The sequence below is a fragment of the Falco peregrinus genome, chromosome 2 (assembly GCF_023634155.1).
Source record: "Falco peregrinus isolate bFalPer1 chromosome 2, bFalPer1.pri, whole genome shotgun sequence".
NCBI lineage: Eukaryota > Metazoa > Chordata > Aves > Falconiformes > Falconidae > Falco > Falco peregrinus.
Window position 1 is genome coordinate 97262695 of NC_073722.1, and position 21782 is coordinate 97284476.

Here is a 21782-nt window from a genome sequence, read left to right on the forward strand (position 1 = left end):
AAGCCCAGCTGCAGAACTGGGGACATGGCCACCAACTGGGGAATGCGCCAATGTAGGAACCACTGGGCTTGGGTTTAGCTCCTGTCTCTTCCTGTCTAGGAAGAGGGACGGAGGGATAAGAGGGGAAATATTGCTCATCCCACTAAAAAATCACAGGGCTGTCCTAGGCAATTGCAACTGTTTCCAGACCAGACAGCATCAACACCACAAACAGTGCAACAAGTTCTCTGGTCCGAGAGAGACCAGAGACTCCCCCTGCTCTGTTTTGCCCATGCTAGAGGCACCAGCACCGGCCCCTTTGGTTTCCCAAAGGGCTACCGCAGCTCCTGGTTGGAAGCAGGGAAGGCAGGTGTGGTAGACAGCTACTGACTGGTAGCTAGCCAAGAATATCCCTGGGCTTTGGGCTTCTTTCCCATTACAGAGTGACCCCAGCCCACCCACCCAGTTAGAATCCAGCCCCAGAACCCCCCAAGACATCATTCTAGAAACTTGCAGTATTTTCATCAAAACCTACTAAGGCCATTGTTACTTTCCTGATTACACATAGCTTCCTTCATCTCAAAAGCACAAGTATCTTTGTTAACACTCAAGGACACGGTCAAGCTTCTGCCCGCTCCTGTCCTGCGTGCAGGCAGCACGACTGGAGGGACGCGGTGGCCTCCCAGCACCGCTGGTGCACGGCCAGAAGTGCTGCCTCTGGATTGCTGAGCAGGCAGCAGGGACAACTGTCAGGAGCTGAGTGACAAGTCAGATGTACCGCCGAGTTTTTTGGCAAGCCTCATCTCACACTGTCACCTAAGGCAAGGAGAGACTTAAGTTAAAGGGCTGTGGGCTGGAATCACTGGAGCACAAGGTCATGGCACTGAATCGGGACTTTAAAAAAGTCACCACTGTAGTCTCCAACTCATGCAAAGGCTGGAGCAACCCCAGCAGGCTCCAGGTAGCCTGGGAAGAGACATCACTGAAGTAACAGCAACCAGAATTGATTTGCGGTTTAGTCCAGTCACATCAAGTGGCAATAAAACCGTAAGTGGCTTCAGGATTGCAAGCCCCATTTGTGTGAGATGAACGGTGGCTTTTAAAAAGACCACTAAGTCCCATCAGTGCTACATATACAAACCTCATTTATTTTAAAGGCTCCTGTTAAAGTGCCTTTTATTCCTAGCAATTGGCAGTTTTAAATTGCAAAGTAACTTCTCAGGTCAGCCAGCAACCATCTTCACTCCTGCTGGCCCACAGGGAGAGAGGGGCTGAGGCAAAGGCCAGCCCCTTGGGGACATGTGTTCTCTAACGCTGTGTTTTGAGCACCTGGACAAGGCGTCCCATGCCCCAGTGTGGGGGGGCCGGTGCAGCAGTCCTGTCCCATGGCTTTGCCATGGTGTGCAGGGTCCCCGTTGAGTTGCCCAGGAGGACTTCGCCTTCCAGAGACCTCTAGGGACGCAAAGCAGGTCTTGCCCCCAGCATGGATGTGTCCCGGTGGGAAGCATGCTGGGGCTGGCGGCTCAGGCTTCGGCATCGTCCTGGCTCATTGTGTCAGCGTCATGTAGGAGCGGCGTTGTCTCAGAGGAGGGGGGCGGTTTGCTCTGATTGGCGGGGCGGCGCAGGTTCTTCTCTGCAGCGGGTCTCTGGAGAGGAGAGGACAGCAGTTACAGCCGCGCACTCAGTGATGGCACCACGGCCAGACCTTAATCTGTCACCACATCCCCACTTGGGACACCCCCCCCCCCCCAAACCTCCTGGATTTTCTCATGACCAAGAACCCTTTTCTGTAGGCTTCTTAAATTGAAGATTTTTGTATCTCCTCCTCTAACAAAATAAAGTTATTTCCATTCCTGCCCACTGATACACGTAACACCACCCAAACACCCAACCTGAGAGCTCCATCACCCAGCAGAGGAGCTACAGGACAAAGTCAGCTTGCTGCACAGCACCAGCGAAGATGAAAGAGAGATGGGGAGGGTCTTCTCTCAGGGACACAACAGCTTAAAGAGCCCCAGACCCCAGCAGCAGTAGATACAGACAGCACCCAACCCTAGCATAACAGTAAGGGCAACCTCTGGGGAAGGTGAAGGATGGAAGCTGGTACCTTCTGGCACCACGACAAAGGGTCCTGCTCCACCAGAGCTTACAATCACCAAATAGGTTCACCTCCTTCAAAGTTGAAGAGGAGCCAGATATGCTTTCAAGCAGATCTTGTGGGCCCCTTGACACTAATTCATACAAGACCCCCAGGAGGAAGCAGTACATGACAGCAGTGGGTCACTCCCTGCTGCTGGTGACAGAGGCACCCATCTGCCCACCTGACTTGCCATCTAGAGACATTTGCTGCTTGCTGGGGACCTGGATCTGGGGCATTGTGGAGGGACCGTAAGGCTCGTCCAGCCCTTTGACTGTTACCCATTGCTGCTGCTGCATGTGCACCAATTATACCACCAGCGCCACCTGGAAAGTATCAAAAATAACTACAGAGCTCAGGTGTGGGGAGATAGGGCAGAAAAGCTAGTGGGTATTCATGGATAATCTCCTCCAAGCTCAAGAGTGGTCCATCCCAATAACCATCCCTAGTCAGGCAAAAATACCAGCAGGCCTGTGGGAATGAACAAGGAGCTCCTGGCCAAACTCAGATGCAAAAAGGAAGAATACAGAAGGTGGAAGCAGGGACAGGTAACCTAGCAGAAATAAGGGACACTCAGCATGCAGGGATGAAGTTCAGAAAGCAAGACCAACTGGAACTGCAGCTGGCCAGAGATGTCAGAGACAACAAGAGCATCTGTAAGTACACAAGTGACAAAAGGAAGACTAGGGAACACGTGGACCTGTTGCTGAATGAGGCAGGGGACCCCAGAGACCAGGGGAAAATCTGGAGCAAGGAAAACGTACCCTTGGTGGAAGAGTATGAGGTCAGAAAATATTTAAGCAACCTAGACATGCATAACTCCATGGACCCTGATGAGGTGTACCCACAAGTGCCAAGTATCACAGCAAGGCTACTCCCCATAATCTTTGAACAACCCTAGCAACTGGGAGAAGTGCCCAAAGACTGGAGAAAAGCAAGCATCACTCCTATCTTGAAGACGTTCAAGAAGGAAGACCATGGGAACTGCAGGGCAGTCAGCCACCCTCCGGTCCTTGGGAAGGTGATGGAGCTGCTAACCCTAGGAAGCATTTCCAGGCACATGAAGGACATGAAAGTCACCAGGAGTAGTCAGCACGGCTTCACCAAGGGGTAATCACACTTGACCAATCTAATAATCTTCTACAATGCAATGGCTGACTCAGTAGGTGAGGGGAGAGCAGTGGATATTGTGTACTTGCACTTTGGTAAGGCTTTTGACACTGTCTCACATAAGAACCTTGTAGAGGAGCCACGAAACACGGGCTGGATGAGCAGAGAGTGAGGTGGGTTGGAAACTGGCTGAACAGCCAGGCCCAGAGGGTCATGAGAAATAGCATGAAATCCAGTTGGAGGCCAGTAACTAGCGGTATACACAAGGGGTCATTACTGGGTCCGATCCCGTTTAACATCTTTATTAGTGATCTGTCAGTTTGCTGATGACACAACTGGGAGGAGTGGCTGATAGACCAGAGGGTCAGGCTGCTCTTCAGAGGGACCCCAACAGGCTGGAGAAATGGGCTGACGGGAACCTCATGAGGTTCAACAAGAGGATGTGCAAAGTCTTGCACCTGGGGAAGAACAACCCCATACCCCAGTACACACCAGGGGCCACCCAACTCTTAAGCAGCTTGGCAGAAAAGGACCTGAGGGTGCCAGTGGACACCAAGTTGAACATGAGCGAGCAGCGTGCCTGTGTAGTGAAGGCAGCTAACTATCCTGGGCTGCATTAGGAGTGTCGTCAACAGGTCGAGGGAGGTGATCCTTCCCCTCTGCTCATCACTGGTGAGGCCACACGTGGAGTACTCTGTCCAGTTCTGGGCTTCCCAGGACAAGAGAGATGGAGCTACATGAAACAGTCCAGCAAAGAGCCACTAAAATGATTAAGGGACTACAGCATCTCTTATGTGATCAAAGGCTAAGAGAGCTGGGACTGTTTAGCCTGGAGAAGAAAAGGCTCAGGGGGATTTTACCAATGTATACACTTATCTGGAGGCAGGGTGTAAATACAGAGCCAGGCTCTTCTCAGTGGTGTCCAGGGGACAGGACAAGAGCCCATAGGCACAAATGTAAACACAGGAGGTTCCATCTGAACATTAGGAAACACTTTTTGGGTTGTTTCTTTTTTTTTTTTTTTTTTTAAACTGTGAAAACTGTAAAAACTGGAACAGGTTGCCCAGAGAGGTTGGGGGAATCTCCATCCTCGGAGATATTAAGAGACATCTGGACACTGTCCTGAGCAACCCAGCTCTAGGTGACCCTGCTTGAGCAGGGAGGATGGACTAGATGACCTCCAGAGGTCCCTTCCAACCTCAACGACTCAGTGATTTTGTGATCCTGTAATACAAATCCAGATATTTTATGTATCAGAAATTCCCTCTTGAAAGCCTTTCTGTCAAGGCTCCCTGCATGCAGGAGGGGAGTGATGCCCACCAGTTGACTACCTCTGTTATCCCCATGAGTTTTTACCCATTCAAAAACTTACCTCTGGATCTTAACACACTTGGAGGTGTGGGGGGAAACAGGCAAGAAAACAGTTTCCTCACACCAATCCTACTTTTCACGCTGATCCCTGCTGATATTATTAGGGCTGCAGATCAGGTAAACCAGGAGAAACAATAAGAGCGTGTACTTGCTGCCTGGTTAAGCGTGAGTATTAAGACATCTAAATTGCCCTGAATAAAGCCATGAGACAACATCATTATATCAAAGCTTGCTAAGAGGGCATGTCTGGTAGATGTGGGCAGTAAACATTTCCGTTTGATTGGTTTTAAGCAAAGTTTAATCAAATCAGGATGAGAGAAAAGCATGTTACCTTGACTGGGTACCCACCTACAGTCTGGCTTCCCGCAACACCGTCCCCTTAACTGGAGGCAGCTTTTTGGCAGAGGTGGCCTGGTTGGCCTTATTACTGTCTGAGTTCTTTTTATTGCTACTCCAAAATAAAGAGCATTTTTCCTAGAAGACAATCAGGCTAGTTTATGGTGCACTTGGACACGAATTCCACGAGCGTTCCAATTTTAGAAGGAGATTTTTAAAATCACTGTTTAACTAGAATCTAGTTATTAATGAAGATTTCAAAATTTAGGTTAAACTAAGTCCTATTTAAGATTTTGGTCAGTGTCAGGCCAGTTTTAAAATGGTCTGTTTGCCTTTTAGAAGTGTCACCACACAGGCTTTAGGCCATGTTAGCAGAGGAGAGCTACAAGGCTGCGTCTGGGCATGTTTTACGTCTGTACAGATTTATGCATTTTTTTGGAACTGCAGGTCCAACAGATTCATTTCAAACTGGCTCCACTTTAAACTAGACTAAGATTTAAGTGTTTCACAGTACCTCATCTAGACGGGGTTTACAGCACACTGCTCCCCTCCAGAAGCCAGAGGCACCCAAGATATTCCAGGATGGAGCTGGGTTCAGGGAGACCTTCATGATGATAGACACATGAAGGTGCAAAAAGTGCCCAGGCTCCGTGTCCCCTCTGACCTCACCTGTGACTTCAAGAGGGAGGACTGTGCATGATTAAGCAATCATCACTAGATCAGCAATACTTCAATCAAATGAGGAACACACCTTGGCTGCAAATTGCTGTCTTCCAGTTCACAGGCTCTTATCTCTTCATTAGGGAGAGACTTTCATGTCGTGTTACTCAGCTTCCTTAGAGATTTATAAGGTCACTGAGGCTTTCTAATCACTTTCCAGGTAGTCAGGCACTTCCTGCAGTTGACTTTTAGCTCTAGCACTGCATGACACTTTTGGCTGAGCACCCAAATACAGCTGGCTTACGTCTGGGTTTGGGATATTTCACAAGTAGATATTCAGTTGACTTGAGCGAATTTAAAATCCAGCTTTTCTTCCTGACCCTGTCTGGCATGGTTAAGGCTCTTTGATACCAGGAATTAAGACTTACACAAAGCAGGGTGAGGAAATGCCAGCCCAAGGCTGCGTAAGGTCTTAGAAGTAGCTGCCCAGCAAATACAGAGGTTTTTCAGATACGCTGGTGCTATGCAGCAGAGCAAAGTGTGTTTGCCAGCAACCACTCGCGCTTGCTGAAGCAGAGAGGTTCAGCACACAATACCCAACCGTCCCAGGAACACACCATGGGCTCCGCTCCGAGCCCTCAGCCCCAGCATCGCTCCCACCCTGCAGGAAAGTGCATGGAGTAACAAGGGGATTTGAGATCATGCGTTTAAGTCAATTAAACAGTTGTAGGCTTGGTTACAATCCAATTACATGATACTCTGAGAACCCTGGCGCTATTTGGAGTGGGTTTGTATTAGTGCTTCAGTAAGGGCCATTACAGGAGGCTGGGCAAAAGCAGCCCCTTGCATGTGCTGTCCCCCCAGCCTGCTCCCACGCTGAGCATTGCCTCTTCAGCCCCACAAGCAGCCTCTTCACTTCTGCAGCTTTAGAGCTAGCTCATGCCATTTGACTGTAGTGTAAAACCAAATACACTTGCTTTGATATAGGTTAGGGTAGGGAGCTAGATCTCTACTTCAAGAGCTAAGCTTTTAGAGAGCTTAGCGTTATCAGATGGATATTTTGGGGCTGGAGCCACAGATCTCCACCAGGCGTTTTCGTGGGTTTATATTCTGTCCTCGCAGCTCAGCTCAGGCTGATGTGCCAGCCAGGCACCCTCACCCCCCCACCCCACCCGCCACCCGCCGTGGGCCAACCTCTACCCTGCTGCCAGCTCCCTGCAGGCTTCGAAGGTCTTTGCTTCCCAGTCAGCCCAGATCCACAAAGGCTTAACTTCCAGAGCTATTTGGAGTAGTTTGCAGAGAAACCAAGTGAGTTTCAGGGAAAGACAGAGTCCGGTCCAGGTTGAGAAGCAGCCACGGTGTTTGTGCTCCTTCTGTGAGAACACAGCAACTACATTTCATTTGTGAACAAGCTGTGCTCAGGTAGCTCCAGCCCCTCAAGAAGGCTCTGTTCAGATTAGAAAACTGTCGGGACTCTGCGGAGATGCACAGATTTGCGCAATGGCACAGACCGGCTGCTTTCTGTGGAGGCTGGGCTGATGAGCTAGTTCTTGCATTAGCTGGATGAGCAGAGAAATACCTCCTCCTACAGGAACCCTCTTCCATCACTGCTGTGCATCAAGGCCAGAAATGCTTTTATATTATCTATTTGCAGCCCAGTTTCTAGATGGCTGAGGAAGTCCTGCTGCTATATGCTGGCACCATTAGGACGCTGCTCGTGGCATCAGCCAATGCTTCCTCAGGAGTGTTAGATTGTCAGCCCGATCGACATCATCTGATTAAGACTGATTTGACTAACAGCATTTCCCACTAGAATCTGCAAGTTCTTACCTGACTCGTTGCCATAAGTACAGCTGCTGCGATAATGAGCGGGACACTCAGCCCAAGGAAGATATACTGCAGGTAGACCATCAGGGACGGGAGCAGCACCAGGTTGGTGTAAAACTGGTTTAGGACTGAGCCTTCAATGGAACCACTCTGCTCAAAAAAGCAAGGCTGTCAGTGGCATTTCCCTCCCATCCAGGGCTGAGACAGATCAGCTGTGCAACTCCTCTCCCACCAGCTCCTCCCGGCATAGCTTAGGGAATTTATGCAAAATTCAGTCAGGCTAGAAGCTTTTACTAAATACTTGGAGTCAGGACACACACACAGCTGGAGGCCGCATTCCCTGGCCCACATTAGCATGCGGATGCTGGCAGTTCTGTTCTGGGCCCTATTTAACCCCACATCTAGGACAGAGCCAGAGGTTTACCAAGTATAGTGCAGGGTTTGTTCAGCTCAGAGGGATTAACGACACAGCCAAGTACTGCAAAGCCTTCTGTTGGTGCTTAATTAGTCTGTCTGGCTTAAAGCTTTATCCAAAGCAGAGTTTCCCCAGCACTGGATGATGGGGATGCAGTTCCCCCCTCCTGCAGGAAAGGCTCTGCGGAATCAGGTTGAGGAAGGCAGCTCACCTCTGAAAACCACAGTAGCGGCAGGACCACCGGCTTAATCTTCCCTGTTTGACTAGAGGGGGATAAATAAATAAATACACACTTAGATTTCTGGTTGATCAGGCCACAATTAGTGCCGTAATTCTTCCTAAAGGGACAGGTCTGACAGACTGATAGTAGCCAGGAGACCAGCATAAGGAAGCAGCAACTCCTGCTGCTTCAGTACGCTGCTCCCTCTCGAGGGACCAGGTCTGACTTGGGTTTTTCATGTAAAAGCAGAGCTCATGCTTCCATTTGTGCCCAACTGCCTGATGACAGAAATAAGTGCCATCCCAAACCAGGGACACTGACTGCAATGGTAAACTTCACACAGCTCCAAGATGTCCCAGTCACCTGCACAGTACCAGAGGGTGATGCGGCCAAGTTCACAGCATCGGGGCTGTCTGCTGGTGTATGCAGTGCAGTCAGCCAAAGCAGCAAGAGCACACTCCCACCCTGGCGGGTATTTAACATCTGGTACCACACACCTTTGTTACAGAGCCTTTCAGTTTGCTTTCATAGAGCTGAAAGTCTTTTCAGACAAAGGCTTCAACCATCAATGCTGTAGGCTGAGTGTGTTTTGCCTCTTCATGTTGGATGTGACACCTTCCAAGCAGACAACAGGAGCAGCAGTCTGTCCATTGGCTGTCCACTCAGGTGCGGGAATCCTGCAGGGATGCTGCAGGAGCCGAGCGAACAGCCAGCCGCACACTGCACTGCTAAGGGATGGCAGTTTAGGGTCACTGGTATAACTGACTGCGCCACACCAGCCAGCTGGCTTCTGCAACCACGACAACTGGTAACCTTAAAGCTACTTCATCTTTGGGGAGAGTAACCTCTGCAGTGACCCCAGCACCAGCAGCACTCCCTGGTTAAGGGAGGGAGATGGACATTTCTAAAAGGTGGCTACTTACAGTATACCAGACACCTGCTTTATGTACAGGTTCAGCTGGAGCTTGATGGAGCAATTCATGGGGATGCCCGTCATCTGCATGGGAAAAGACCAAGCAGTTCATTAGTAAAGCCAACATTTGCATGGAGAGCTTTGCAGAAAAGCAGCCCTTTGCTTTCCATTATAGCTGTCTTGGGTGTCATCTTCCAGAGCAATGGATTGGATCACCCAGGGATCCACTGCTGTCACCACCACAAGACCAGGAGCGTGGCTGGGGTTTCCACTAAAGTACAAGCCATCAGTCAACCAGGCACCAGTCCCCAGGCTCTGGGAATGACTGACATGGAGGGACAACACTGTCCCCACAGCAGTTTGCAGCCCATCTCCTTTACTTTAACGCTCACCAGCCAGCGAGACTCCCACACAGCAGCATCCAGAAGGGAGCACCACCCTTGGGGTAGCCTGAAGGCACAAGGCTAACCTGAACAGACATGGCTGCTGCAGGAAGCAACATGCTCAGCAGGCAGACAGCAGAGCCAGGGAGGTGATGTGTGACCCAGGGCTTGTAGGACTGAATGTAAGCAAGTTCAAATCACCAAGTAGCATATGCAACCTCTAAGTGACCCGCTAGGCAGGCTGTTTGAATGGCAACTTCAGTGTCTTCTGAAGCCTGATAAGCCCTTTCTGCTGTTCGTCCTACCCACAGCAGGATGGAAACCCCTCAGTGCAAAAATTCACACACAGAGCAAAGGACAAAACAGTTCTCATGACTTGGAACCAACAGACACCACTGCCCAGCAGCACCCTGAGACCATGCCTACAGCACACTTCAAAGCTGGTCTTGTTTACACCCATTAAGGCATTGGTTTCTCATGACACTGCAGTTTTGCAACACTTTAAGGACAGAGAATTTTTGTTGGATTGCCCTTGTTTGTAATCAGCAGGCTGGAGCTACATGAGAATACACTTAATTGTACCGTTATCAGTAGATAATTGATACTGTAATAAATTTAATTAGATTTCTATAACTGTGGTAAGAAAAGCAAACAGAGCCCAATGCCCAGATAAGAAGCACAGACCTCACCTCAAGATGGGGATTGGTTTCTTGCCTGAGCAAACATCACTGAGCATTTGGAAGATCTGACCACATGCAACAAAGGCCATGGGTGGAAGATCCCAAAGTCCCCTCCCCACCAGCAGCTGGGACAACGGCTCAGGACACCCCAACTCATCACCACTGGAGTGGTAACTTCCCCCTTACGCTACAGGCATGCAAGAAGTGTAATGCAGCAGCAGCCCAGTGCAAAAACAGCCAGCTAGATGGGCAGGTTGAGAGATTGGAAGAAGCTGGCCCAAAAATGGTGGCAACAGCTTCAGCTACGGCATGGTCTTCAGGCTTTGCCAGTCAGCTCTCATGGCAATACATGTTTGCAGACTTGGGGCGTAACTGAGCCACTGCTAGACACCCCTCCTGATGTTATAGACCTGAGTCAGTGGAAAGAATTTGACTGTGCTTATCAAAGCAATGCTTGTGATTAGTTCTGCAATTCTCCAGAAGCCAGATAATTATTCTATTAGTTTATAGCTTTGACATTTTTATCTGCACGTGTCCTCACCAGTCTTTGCACTATGGAAACCTGCTCAAAGCACTGCCATGAGAGCAGAGCCAGGCGGCCGGCAGCAGGCTCCCGGACAGTGGCCGCAGCCCCAGGGTGAGGATCCCAGCAGGTCCCACTCACCGGGTGCACGTCCAGGAAGAGCGCGTGCTGTTCCTTGCTGGGGTGCAGCCCTTCGACAGCATCCACCAGGGCTGGGTCGGCATTGTAGAAGTGAGGATGGGAAATGAATATCGGTGCATCTGGATGAGAACAAAGACACCTTCAGGTCATCCAAACCCATCAGAGACTTTTTGTGGAGGTTTTTAAAGCCTTTTGCAGCCCTTGTTCTGAACAGGCTTTTATACTATTCTCCTCTCAGCCAGAAAACTCCTTCCCTTCCCTCCCTGCAGCTTATTCCATGGCTTGGGGAAGGGGGAGATCCAGTGTCCAAGCCACCCTCTGCTCCCACACACCACACAGCGCCACAGTGACTCATTGTACCCAGACACAGGTTAGGAAACCAAGTCCGAATTTCTCATTCCTGCGTGACCTGCACTCAGCGTCCAAAGTTAACATTTAATTTGGCAGTTACGCGCCCTGCTTCTTCCCACCCTTGCTCCCCTGCCCACTCCCTCCCCAGCCCAGGGAACACAATGCTCCCCACCATATCCTTGGACATTCCCACCAGCACCAGGCTGCCATGGGGCCACAGACCAAGAGGACTTTGGGCAGAAGGATTTTCCCTCTTTGCTGAGATGCCTGCAGGAGTGCAAGTGAGAATGCCGTGCACGCGGATCCCAGTGGTATCTTTTAGCACTCCGGCAGATAGTAGAGCCAATTTTCCATCTATCCAAGCTCGTATCACATCCCTGCAGTTTAATATTGGTACAGCAAGGACAGCCCAGGAGGAAAGGACTTACTGAGCCTACAGGTACTGACGTTCTGGATGCCAGACTGCATGCAGGGGCAGAAGCCTTCGTTGGGTGGATAGTCCGTGCCATTGGCAAAGAGAGTTTTTGGTGCCACAAAGCGATACGTGGGCACACCTTTGAACTGCCCAGAGCGCTCATACACCAGTGTCATGGATCTGGAAAGGTTTCAGTGGAGAAGGATCAGGATTAGCCAACAGGTTCCCAGCCCAGAACTGGGTTCTTATCTTTGCTGGATAAGATGCAGTTGCAACGTAACTTAGACTTTGAGATCAAGATAAACACTCAGAGCAGTGCTTTGGATGAGGAATGAGTATTTAAGCCATTTGTTCTCCATGTTTTAAGCACAGATAGAGTTGGTCAGGGCTAGTTATGGAGAGAAACCACAGGCTTATAAGTGTGTTTGCAGTATCTAGATGAGATTTGTTTAAAGGCATGTAGTAATCCCCAGGGCTGCTCTCCAAGAGATAATACTCTCTTTGTGCAAGCCTTGCCTCCGAGGTGCTCCATTGCAGCGGATAGACACTGGCTAAATCTCTTTTGCAGCACAATTCTAGCATTACAGGCTGTCAGGGGAGTGGAAAATTTTACTACATTATGCAGTAAGATTTTTTTTTCTTGATACAACAGGCTAGTGATGTTATGCTGCATTATTGCTACCAGCTGGCCAGGAGAGATGCATGTTTCCAGGAGGGAAGTTTGCTCCCTTCACACTCGAGCGAGGTGTGCAGGAATACTCACAGCTTGGGCAGGCCCAGGGGATGCTTATACCTACAGCTGCCTTCTGATACCAGGACCAAGGATGGGGGATTCAGGGCATGTTCAGCAGTTACATACATGCCTCTTGGCTGTGCTCACCTTCCAGCAAGAAGGCAGAGGCTGCTGCAGCACATCAGCAGGATAAAGCCTTGCCTAGCTCACAGGGACATCCAGGTAGTTGCATCTCAGCATCAGCTGCACTTAATGTGCAAACAGCATAGAAGATGAGCCCTGCACACCCTGCAGCAAGGCAGATATGCTTTTACTCAATCAGCTGACATTTGTGGCTCCTTCCTAGCCAGACAGGCAAGCAGAGAGGCTGAGACAGAGATTTGGGGAGAAGAGAGAGCACCACCTGGTGAAGAGGCAGAGCCACTTCCCTCACAGCACTGTCCAGGGGGAACCTCCTGCGATAACAAGAAACCAAGCTTGGTTTCCTCCACTTCACTTAATAACTTGTCTGGAAACATGCTCTGCTCCCTAGAAGATTTTGGTAATTTTACAGAAACAGGTATTGTGCATTTAAACTTCGATTACTGGTAAACTTCCCTGCAAGTTCTTGGCTCCAGGTCATTTTGGTTTGTGCTGATGTCCCTTTCATAGAGGAATTCCTGCACTAATCCTTGGCTCAGCTGACTGCTTGCTCACTGAAGAGGTCATTGTTCTCTATTCAACGGGAGCACTTGCTTGTTTTGCAGCACTATCTGCAAAACCTGAACTAGTATTGTCTTCCCCAAGCTGGGGACAGAGTTTCATGCCACTGCCTGCCTCCTGGCCTCCTCCCCTCCTTCCAGCCTCAGGGAGTTTCCACACAGGCAGGCTCTGCAGGGTACTTTAACCCCTGTGTGATCGGCTCAGGCCAGTGTGTCTTATAAGGGACAGACATGCACCACAGTGCATGAACTAGGCAGCAAAATGAAAAAACAAAAAAAAAAAAGCGGCAGCCTGGAGACAGTGGCACAAGCCCCATCTGGCATCACTTCTGCAAGCATTTAGTCAGCTGAAATAGCTCCGCAAATAGTTATAGCTGCGTTTCCTTATGACAACTCTCACTTCTCCCTCTTGCCTCCCACATCTTATCTAGTCTGGTTATCTTTGACTGATTCAACATGGGCAAATTAGACTTCTCCAGTGATTTGGAAGGTATTTATGAACACCACAAGATGCTGCTAATTAAACAACGACACTGTTTGCAAAGTTCAGATACTGCAACACTCGACTGCAGCTGAACTTTACCTACTGAAGCAAGGCCCCAGCCCTCTGCCTAGGTACTCTGCATGCACAGGGTGAGCACTGCAACTCCTGCCACCTGCACAGGGACAAGTTGGCAGCTGTGGTCTCACCTGCAGGCATCAGGGCTGTAGAACTCCAGCGATGTCGGGGACATGAACGGTGGCCACATCTCCCCTGCGGTCCCATTGATCATGTTGCACTCGCTGCTCCGCCAGTAGTTCACCTACGGGAAAGGTGTGGAGGGAAGAGATCAGAACAAGGAGCTTGCTGGGGAGTTGGCTCCCACCCCTGCGTGGGACACCCACCACTCTACGCTGCTTCCACAGCAGCTTGAGATAGCAACACTTAGACAGCCAAGATCCTTGCCATTCAGGCACCTGCCCAGTTAATGGAAAATCAGGACAAAATCTGCCTGTCCCAAGTGCTCCCACAGTGGCTGATCTGTAGACTTTGCTGATTTTCATCAGGAGTGGAATTCCACAAGGGAAGAACAAGCACACCTTTAACGAGCGTATTTAAAGTAACATCTTAAACACAGGCCACAGGAACCAGGGACTTCAACCCTTAGAAGCAATCAGCTCCAACAGCATTTCAGGGGGTCCAATGCCACCAACAGTGAGCTGGACATAATGCTTCACGACACATGGCTGCCTTCCAGCAGTGTGCCCGAACAGAAGCTGCAGCAGTTGAAGCCCCATAGAAACCTGCCTTCAAACCTATGACCCAGAGATACCAACGGCACACAGCTTTCAGTTTCTTCTGCTTCAGATCAAATGTTGCCCCTGTATGAGATGTCTGCTGCCTAAACCTACCTTCTTTAGTCCGTTCCATGAATCCACCATGTGAACTCTACTGATGTTCTTCATGCCTGTGTTCACTGTGAACAGCCCTGAATTGGAGTTGTTAAGCTGCAGAGAGAAGAAATTAATTCTTAACCCATTATACACGGCAAGACTGCAATATCTTAATGACTTTGCATGCTTTGTCAGCTCTAGGGGTGCTTCACATACTGTAAGCTACTGAACTTTTACTTATTTCAGTTGCCAGTGACAGCTTCCAACAGATGCATTTCTGCCTAAGGAGAGAATTAAGGCAGCTTTACACAACCGCCACCAGCTACACATGGCTGCTCCAAACAGTTCGTGAGTGGACCGAGTGTCTGGCTGCCTAAGGAGAGAACTAAGGCAGCTTTACACAACCACCACCAGCTACACATGGCTGCTCCAAACAGTTTGTGAGTGGACTGAGTGTCTGGGCTATGCCCAAGACCAATATTGCTGTGATTTTAGTGTTCCTGACCAACAGTTTACTCACCTCCATAAATAAGCCAAATTTCCCCTTGAAAGGGATTAGGCCAGGAACAAACATATTTATTGTGTCTATTAGAGGGTCTTCATACCCCCACATTATCTCCCCCACCGTCCGGTTCATGAATGCCTCCTGTTTCAGGCCAGCCAGGGCTCCACTGAGAAGAAGCTTCACAAAATTTGGCAGGTTTTCCATCATTACAGCTGCTCCCTGGGAAAAAACAAACCTCTGAGATGAGAGTACCATCTTTACCAAAGAGGAAGAAACACATCTTTGGTGCTTAGCAGGGTCCTTCTGCTGCACCAACTCCTAGAGAAAATCCTTTGGACAAACTGAGGCTCACCACTTATTCCCAGTTTGGGAAGAAAGCTGTTGAGGGGTCACAGGCTTCATTTCCCCAAAGGATGCAGACTTAAGCCCAGATGCTTTGCCAGCCCTTCTGCACGCTCTGGTTTTGGATGGGTAACAGCCCAACATGATAACCAATACCCAGAAAGCAGAAAACTGCATTTTATAAGCTTAACCACCTCATTGTTTGATTAGCCTTAAGCCCTTCAAGAAAGTAACCTTTGAGTCAGCATTGGGCATCATCGCTGCCCTCACAAGCTCAGAAGTCGGTACCCATCCAGGAAGCAAGTTCTTACCATCATCAAAATGTTTGGCACAACGATGTACTCATCTTCGGTGCCATTGGACAAGTCCGGCTGGAAGAAGAGTTTCCGGTACTCCAGGTAGGAGACGGTGTCATTGTCATGGAATGTGATATTTGTTTTATACCTGAACTCTCTGCAAAGAGATGGGAGAGATCATGGGAACCTTCTCCCACGTAGTGTCCCTGCAGCACCTGTAGAGCCAGGATGGGCTGCACAGGCCTGGTCTTGCTTCAGAAGAGCAGAGGAAAGAGACCAAACCCCAGCAAGAAGTGAAGGGACAGCAGGGGAGGCAGCGTGCCAGGGAGCAAGCAGTGTCACCCTCGCACCCTGAGCAGGGTTAGGGTGTAGCAGAAGGAGATGGCAGCCCGGGACCAAGGCACCACGCCGAGTGTTTCCTCCCATCTCAAACCCCACCTGACAAGCAGTTGGAGACAAAAACATAAATCTCCTGTCGCTTCACCTACAGCCCTTGAAAAGCCCAGCCCTACCAGACAGACACCCAGACAGGCAGATCTACACCAGAACAACTTGCAAAACAGAAGAGGACCCAACAAGATGCCACAAGACCCACCAACAAGCCCACACTGATCTGCCCCGGAGCTCCCTGACTGCTCCCAGGTTCAGGGCAGCCTGCCCCCGTGTGCAGCATCGTGGCTCTCCTGCTCTGCAGGGCTTGTGGCCACGCCATCGCCCGCACACCACCCAGCATCACACCCCTTCGCCTGTGCCGCAGGGCCACCCAGGCTCACTGAGGCTACGATGCTCCACAGCGGCACGAGGTTGTCCCCAACATCACGAGCCTGTTAAAACTCCCCAGGGAGCTGAAGCTCAGCCCACCAGCAAAACCAAAGTCCGTTACTGTGGAGCCTCTGTTTTATGGCCCACAATAGGGAAGGGCACTAATCTTGCTCAGTGGGAACATAGGGATGCTAATAAGCTTTGCCCCTTTGTTTATTCTTATTTACAGTAAGTAAAGCCTTTTCCCCAAGCCAAGCAACTGATGCCATCACAACATACAGAATCCACATGGTCTTATGGTGTGACCTGACAAGCCCAGAAGAAATGAGGACACGTACATACTGCCAGGTTTCCCCCGAGTGCTACTCAAACAGCTTTGGATTAAACCAGTAATCTTCCCACATGAGCTAGCTTAGGCTGCTGACCTAACTTCGCCTACATGTGTAGGCAATAATATGTTGAATATCTCAATTCACGTGCTCAACTCAACATGAACCATCACTTCACGCTTCAGGTCCAGAGAAGCATCTGGGGCTTCCACCACTATCCACAGCCATGGCAAATATACCCAGCCCCGCTGCAAGTGGACCTGACTAAATTTTAGCGCTCTGTGCTGGTTCTCATGACCAGAGCATTCATGTTAGGCAGACTGTAGGTCTTATGTCAGATAAAGAGGTCTAAGGCCAATCCATAAAGTTTGATACTGAGGTGACTCCAGCTCTAGAGCTGGATGCTTCGATGCACAGTGAAGATGAAACAAGTCCAGTCTGAAGATGAGTGTTGTCCACCACCACCCCATCACCCCTCACACCTATGTTTGGACCGTATCAGCCCAGGTCTGACTGCACAACAGGCAAAGCCAGGAGCATAGGACTGAGCTCCACAACTCAGCAAAGCACAGCCCAGCCCTATCACCCTAGTGCCCAGAGGTCCTACTTGCAGCTTTAGCAAGGTCAGAGCAATTAGAGCACGTTTGGGTCACTTAAAATCCTATGCCACTGGACTCGCACCAAGCACATTAATGCCGTGCCCTCCTGCCAGAGGATCAGCCAGGAGCTGGGCAGGCAGCACAGTGGCCAGGCTCGTGCCCAGCTGGACCACAAGTGGTAGCTGACCTGTAAACATAAGGTCCACGCTGGTTCAGCACCGGCTTCATTCCCAGGAGGACCTCCTTGGGGTTCAGCACTTCAAAGAAGTGCACCGACATGTAGAAAGGAACAGGAATGTCTTTCCACATGCTGAAAGAGATGCTGCTGGGGTCGATCCTGACATTCTGCAAGGAGAAAAAAAAATATGAGGGGAGGAAAAAAACCAAAAAAAGTAAGAAGACACAATTCTTGTGCTCAGTGGCTGAGCATATCCACCCTCAGCTCCACGTCAGGCCCAGCTGAAGGCGGCAGCTCCAGAAGGGGCTCTCCAGAGGATCCAGGCACGTTATGCAGACTGAAACCGAGCCAGACCCAAACCTGGAACTCTTCTGTATGCAGCAGCATCAAGTTCATGCCACAGGATGCCTGTAGGCTTATTTATTCAGACTCAACTTTCCAGATCCTACCCACAGGATTTTGGAGCTATTTTGATGCGCTGGAGGCTCGCTCTGTGCTAGACAAGCCAGCGCTGAATTATTCACAGCTCTGCACATTTGACTCGCCTGACAGAAGTCACCCCATCCCAAAGGCCTCAGCTCATCTGCCGGCTTTGGCAGCTCCACACAGCCAGAAGCAGGCAAGGGCTGGGAGAGGTGGCAACTGCATGGGTACCAGCAGGGAGGGCCCACTAGATTCCCAAAAAGCAGACGGAGAACTGGGATGGCAACCCAGCTGTGTCCTGACAGCACCGTGCAGGATACCCTGGCTTCCTCCCAGCTGCCATCCTGAAGTGACCTGTAGCTGGTCACAAGGCATGTCACAGGCAATGCACAATCCTGGTTTCCATATCACTGTCCTGTTTGCTGGGAAATGCCTGCAGGAGCCCAAACATGACTTCAGCCCTCATCAGCTCCCCAGCCCAGGAGCCAGCATCTGGGCACATCTGTCTCCACTCCCTCCCTGCCTTCTGGGGGCTGCCTTACAGACATGAGCCTGTTCCTTCTTGAGCTTTTCTTTTGGGTGTGTTCCACCATAATCTTTGCTTCTGCAAGCACAAGCCCTTGCCATGGTTAAGTAACCCTGCCAGCTTATGGAAGCAGGTTTGATCCACTAATTGGTGAACGCACGTGAGCATTCTCCTGTTGCAGCTTGGCAGCCCCACAACAGCTCTCCTGCCCTGGAGCAGCTCGCTCTGACTGTGCACATATTTGCTGCCACAGGGGATTGAGAAGGAAAGCCAGCAGAAGCTTCCCTGCAACGTCCCATCTTTCTTTGGCCACTTCATGGTGAGGCTGTGCTACCCACAAGCAACAGGGCAAGTGGTGGCTCATCCGAGCCCAGATCCTCCAAGCGCTACCCCCTGAGCAGACATCTCCACAATGCAGTGTAACCCACCTACAAACCCTTCCCACCTTCATGTCAATGCCCACATGCTGCTGGCTGAGAGCCTCCATCCCGCTGGCCTCAAGGATTTCGTGGCTAAGAAGCAGTGACAGGACAAGTTTTGATTTAGCTTACTTTATAATCCTTACTCCCAATATCCGATAGAGTACGAACAGCAACATCTGTTTTCCTTTACTTGCTTATTCCGTCTTGCACTCTCTTGATCCCTCGTTGCATACACATTGATTTATATAACGCATACCCGGGTCAGATGGAGCTGCACCCCAGCTCCCTGATGCCTTTCTCAGCTCAGCCCTCTCCCATCTGGGCACAGCAGCTCAAGGTCCTCCACAGATCTGCTGCTAAGATCTACTTAACAGGGTACCCTCAGAATTAAGCTACCTGTAGGTCTAAACAGACATGGTCATGTGTCTGAAATAAAAAGAGAGTACTTTTCACTTAGACTGGTGACAAAGTGTCACACAGATCTTTGATCCCTCCTGACCAGGCTGATCCCTGACCCTGAGGAACTGAAAGGAGGAACTGGCTACTGCCCACCTCCTCCAGACAGGACCAGAAGAGCAGCAGCTCCACCAACAGTGCCCAAATCCTGCTTCTCCAGAAGTGAGGCTCCAGCCACCCTGCTGGGTAAAACCAAGAATTGAGGTTTCCTCTTCAGCTTGAGAGGAGCAGCCACGCTGTGTGCAAGCACAACCCCAGCGTCGGACCACAGCCCTTCCGCCACCCCACTGAAGCACCACAGGTAGCCCTGTCAGTCCTCTCCCAGCTTTCAGGCAGGACAGCACAAGAGCTCCCAGGTGGAACAGAAATGTTAAGAGGCAGATGCAGTCTCACTGTGTTAAAGTACATCTCCTAGGCAGGTCAGCGGCACTCCAAGTGCTTCCAAAACAGCCGCAGCCCCAGGTTTTGCAGGGCCAACGCTGCAGGCAGCAAAGCTGCCAACGCAGATCCAGCTTCTGCGAATGGGGCAAGAGATGGGCTCCAAGTTCCCTGTTTCTGCTGTGTTCCCCTGCATGCTTTACTCAAAGATAGCTTCAAAACTACCACCTGCTTGCAACTAAGTACTTTTCCATCAGTCATGATGGATGCACCATCTTGACCGAGCTCAGGAAGCCAGGATGGACAAACCAGCCTTCACCCACCCAAGCCCAGTCCTTCAAAGCCCAGCTCCTCTTTCCCACACCACGCTCAGGACCAACTCAGCAGTTTCAGTAAGGCACTGGATATTTCTCATCACCCTAGACATCATCAGTCAGTTATTTTTTCCATTTCATGTTAAGCCTCATAAGAGCTCAGGACCATTTTGGGTCATGCTGAAGATGGTGGAGACCAAGGGCTTGAGATGAAGGGAGGAGAAACAAGGGTTGGTCTTTTCGTCAGCTTCTGTTCTCATTGCAAGTTACTAGGATTTAACTAATCAGGTAGAAAGAATCAGGATTAGCTAAAAAGAGGGCAGAAAGGTTTTTGCACCAAAAATATCACTCCTGTTCTGCAGTGGCCGTTCAGCCTTTTATTTGCAGCTACCAGCTCCTGATGTCCACGAAACTGAACAAAGATCAAATTTTACTGCTTAAGCCACAGGACTGTCTGGCTTTGCCCAGCCAGCAGCACTTCCAGCGGGCACATTTACAGGGAAGTCCGTTTTCAGCAGAGACTCTGAGCACATGTAACCGCAGCCGTTGGCCACAGGGTGTTTATTCACCTCTTTCCCCAGAAGCACATTTCCAGGTACTTGACCTGGGGTAGGTGCAAGCTTGGAGAAACGCCAAGACAGGGAGCATGTCTCTTTTGGGCAGGGAGAAAAGCGTTTGGCTAAAGGTGGGAATGAGCCAACGGGTTAACCCGCAGGATAACTGGTATCCCGACAGTGAGGAGAGGAGCACTTGCTCCCAAGATTGCGCAGGAGTTACCGAACAGGCTCACAATTCCACCCACAGCCCCACATCTTAACCATGGGGACAAATGCCCCTTCGGCCTTGGGACCTCTCTTGCATATAAGACAGGTCTTCAAAGAAGCAACCTGTTAGGTTCTCTGTCTAGGAGGAGAGGAAGTCCTGCGGTTGCTCCACGCACCAGGCTCCTTCAGAGTGCTCCTGCACGCCATCTGCCCCACATGCAGCTGGAAAAGCCTCTCACCAGCACACGTCCGAGCCCGGTCGCTTGCACACCTATTTATAAAAGGAACAGCCAGCGCTCCAGGTCAGGGCAGTAGGGATGGGAGGAACGGCAGGTGCTGGGGCATTGTCCAGCCCAGCACCACCAGCACCATCCCCTGAGCCAAGTCCAGCTACACAAAACTCCCTGGCTCTTCAGGGAGCAGAGCCCATCCAGCCCCCACACTGTTGCTGTAACCAAGGATGGAATATCCCAAGGCTGGATTTGCTCGCCCTGAGATTCCGGAGGCTGCTCAGAGCTGCAGCAGCGGCACCGCCGCAGGGACCCCTCGGCGCCCACCTGCCCCACGCTCCACAAGGCGAAGGTGCCCACGCAGCGGCCCCGGCCATGCACCAGCTGCAGCGCAGCCCGCTCTGCACCACCATCACCGCTGCACCTTGCACCGGCCGCAGGATGCGCGCCAGCCCCCTGCCAAGCCCCCAGCTCCGGCCCCCCCGCCCCAAACACATACACCCCGGCCCCGCTGACCTTGACGACCTCGTCGTTGATGATGAGGGGCCCCACCAGCAGCAGGCAGACCCCCAGGAGGGCGCAGGCCGCCCCCGCCAGCCCCAGCCCCAGCGGCAGCCTGCGGCGTGCCGCGGCCATGGCTCGGCACAGCAGCGCAGAGCCGGCCCGCCGCCCCCAACGCCGCTTTATGTCCCCCCCGCCCGGTGCGGCCCGGCCCGGCCCGGCGCGGCGCAGGCAGCGGGGAGGGGCCAAGGAGGCGTGGGCGGGGCGCATTGTCACGCCCCCGGCCCCGCCCACCCAGCGCACTTGGGGCGGGGAGCAGCGCGGCGCGCCAGCCTCTAGGCAAGAGAACCCTATACATGTGTCTGAATATAAACCGCTACATTAATATATATAAATACATAAAATATATAAATAAATTTAAAAATACGGGGTGGGGGTGTATGTATACACACACACGGCCCCGGGGCCCCCCGCAGCGCGGCCAAACA

At 51.0% G+C, this 21782-nt stretch overlaps 1 protein-coding gene across 2 annotated transcripts; it reads right to left on the reverse strand.

Annotated features, from left to right (window-relative positions):
- Positions 1–1107: 1107 nt before the first annotated feature.
- Positions 1108–21533, reverse strand: SCARB1 (scavenger receptor class B member 1). 2 transcript variants are annotated; one of them, XM_055796331.1, is made up of 12 exons: positions 21310–21533; positions 17290–17447; positions 15428–15569; positions 14790–14993; positions 14288–14383; positions 13586–13698; positions 11475–11641; positions 10696–10814; positions 8979–9052; positions 8047–8098; positions 7502–7570; positions 1108–5071 (listed from the first exon to the last, which is right to left on the reverse strand). In XM_055796331.1, the coding sequence occupies exons 1-12, from the start codon at positions 21427–21429 to the stop codon at positions 4946–4948; spliced, it is 1440 nt and encodes a 479-aa protein (XP_055652306.1). In that variant the 5' UTR covers positions 21430–21533; the 3' UTR covers positions 1108–4945. The 2 variants fall into 2 exon arrangements, with proteins under 2 accessions (XP_055652306.1, XP_055652305.1); XM_055796330.1 differs by having other exon boundaries at positions 1108–1625; positions 7424–7570; positions 21310–21529.
- Positions 21534–21782: the final 249 nt, after the last annotated feature.

Bases quoted from the DNA above. Each gene is read 5' to 3' on its own strand.
- SCARB1 (XM_055796330.1), bottom strand. From the start codon at position 21,429: ATGGCCGCGGCACGCCGCAGGCTGCCGCTGGGGCTGGGGCTGGCGGGG. The intron at 11,642-13,585 runs GTGAGACCACAG...AAACCTTTCCAG, and splicing joins TACAGCCCTGATGCCTGCAG to ATCCATGACACTGGTGTATG. The intron at 7,571-8,046 runs GTGAGCTGCCTT...TTTTTTGAGCAG, and splicing joins CGCTACTGTGGTTTTCAGAG to AGTGGTTCCATTGAAGGCTC.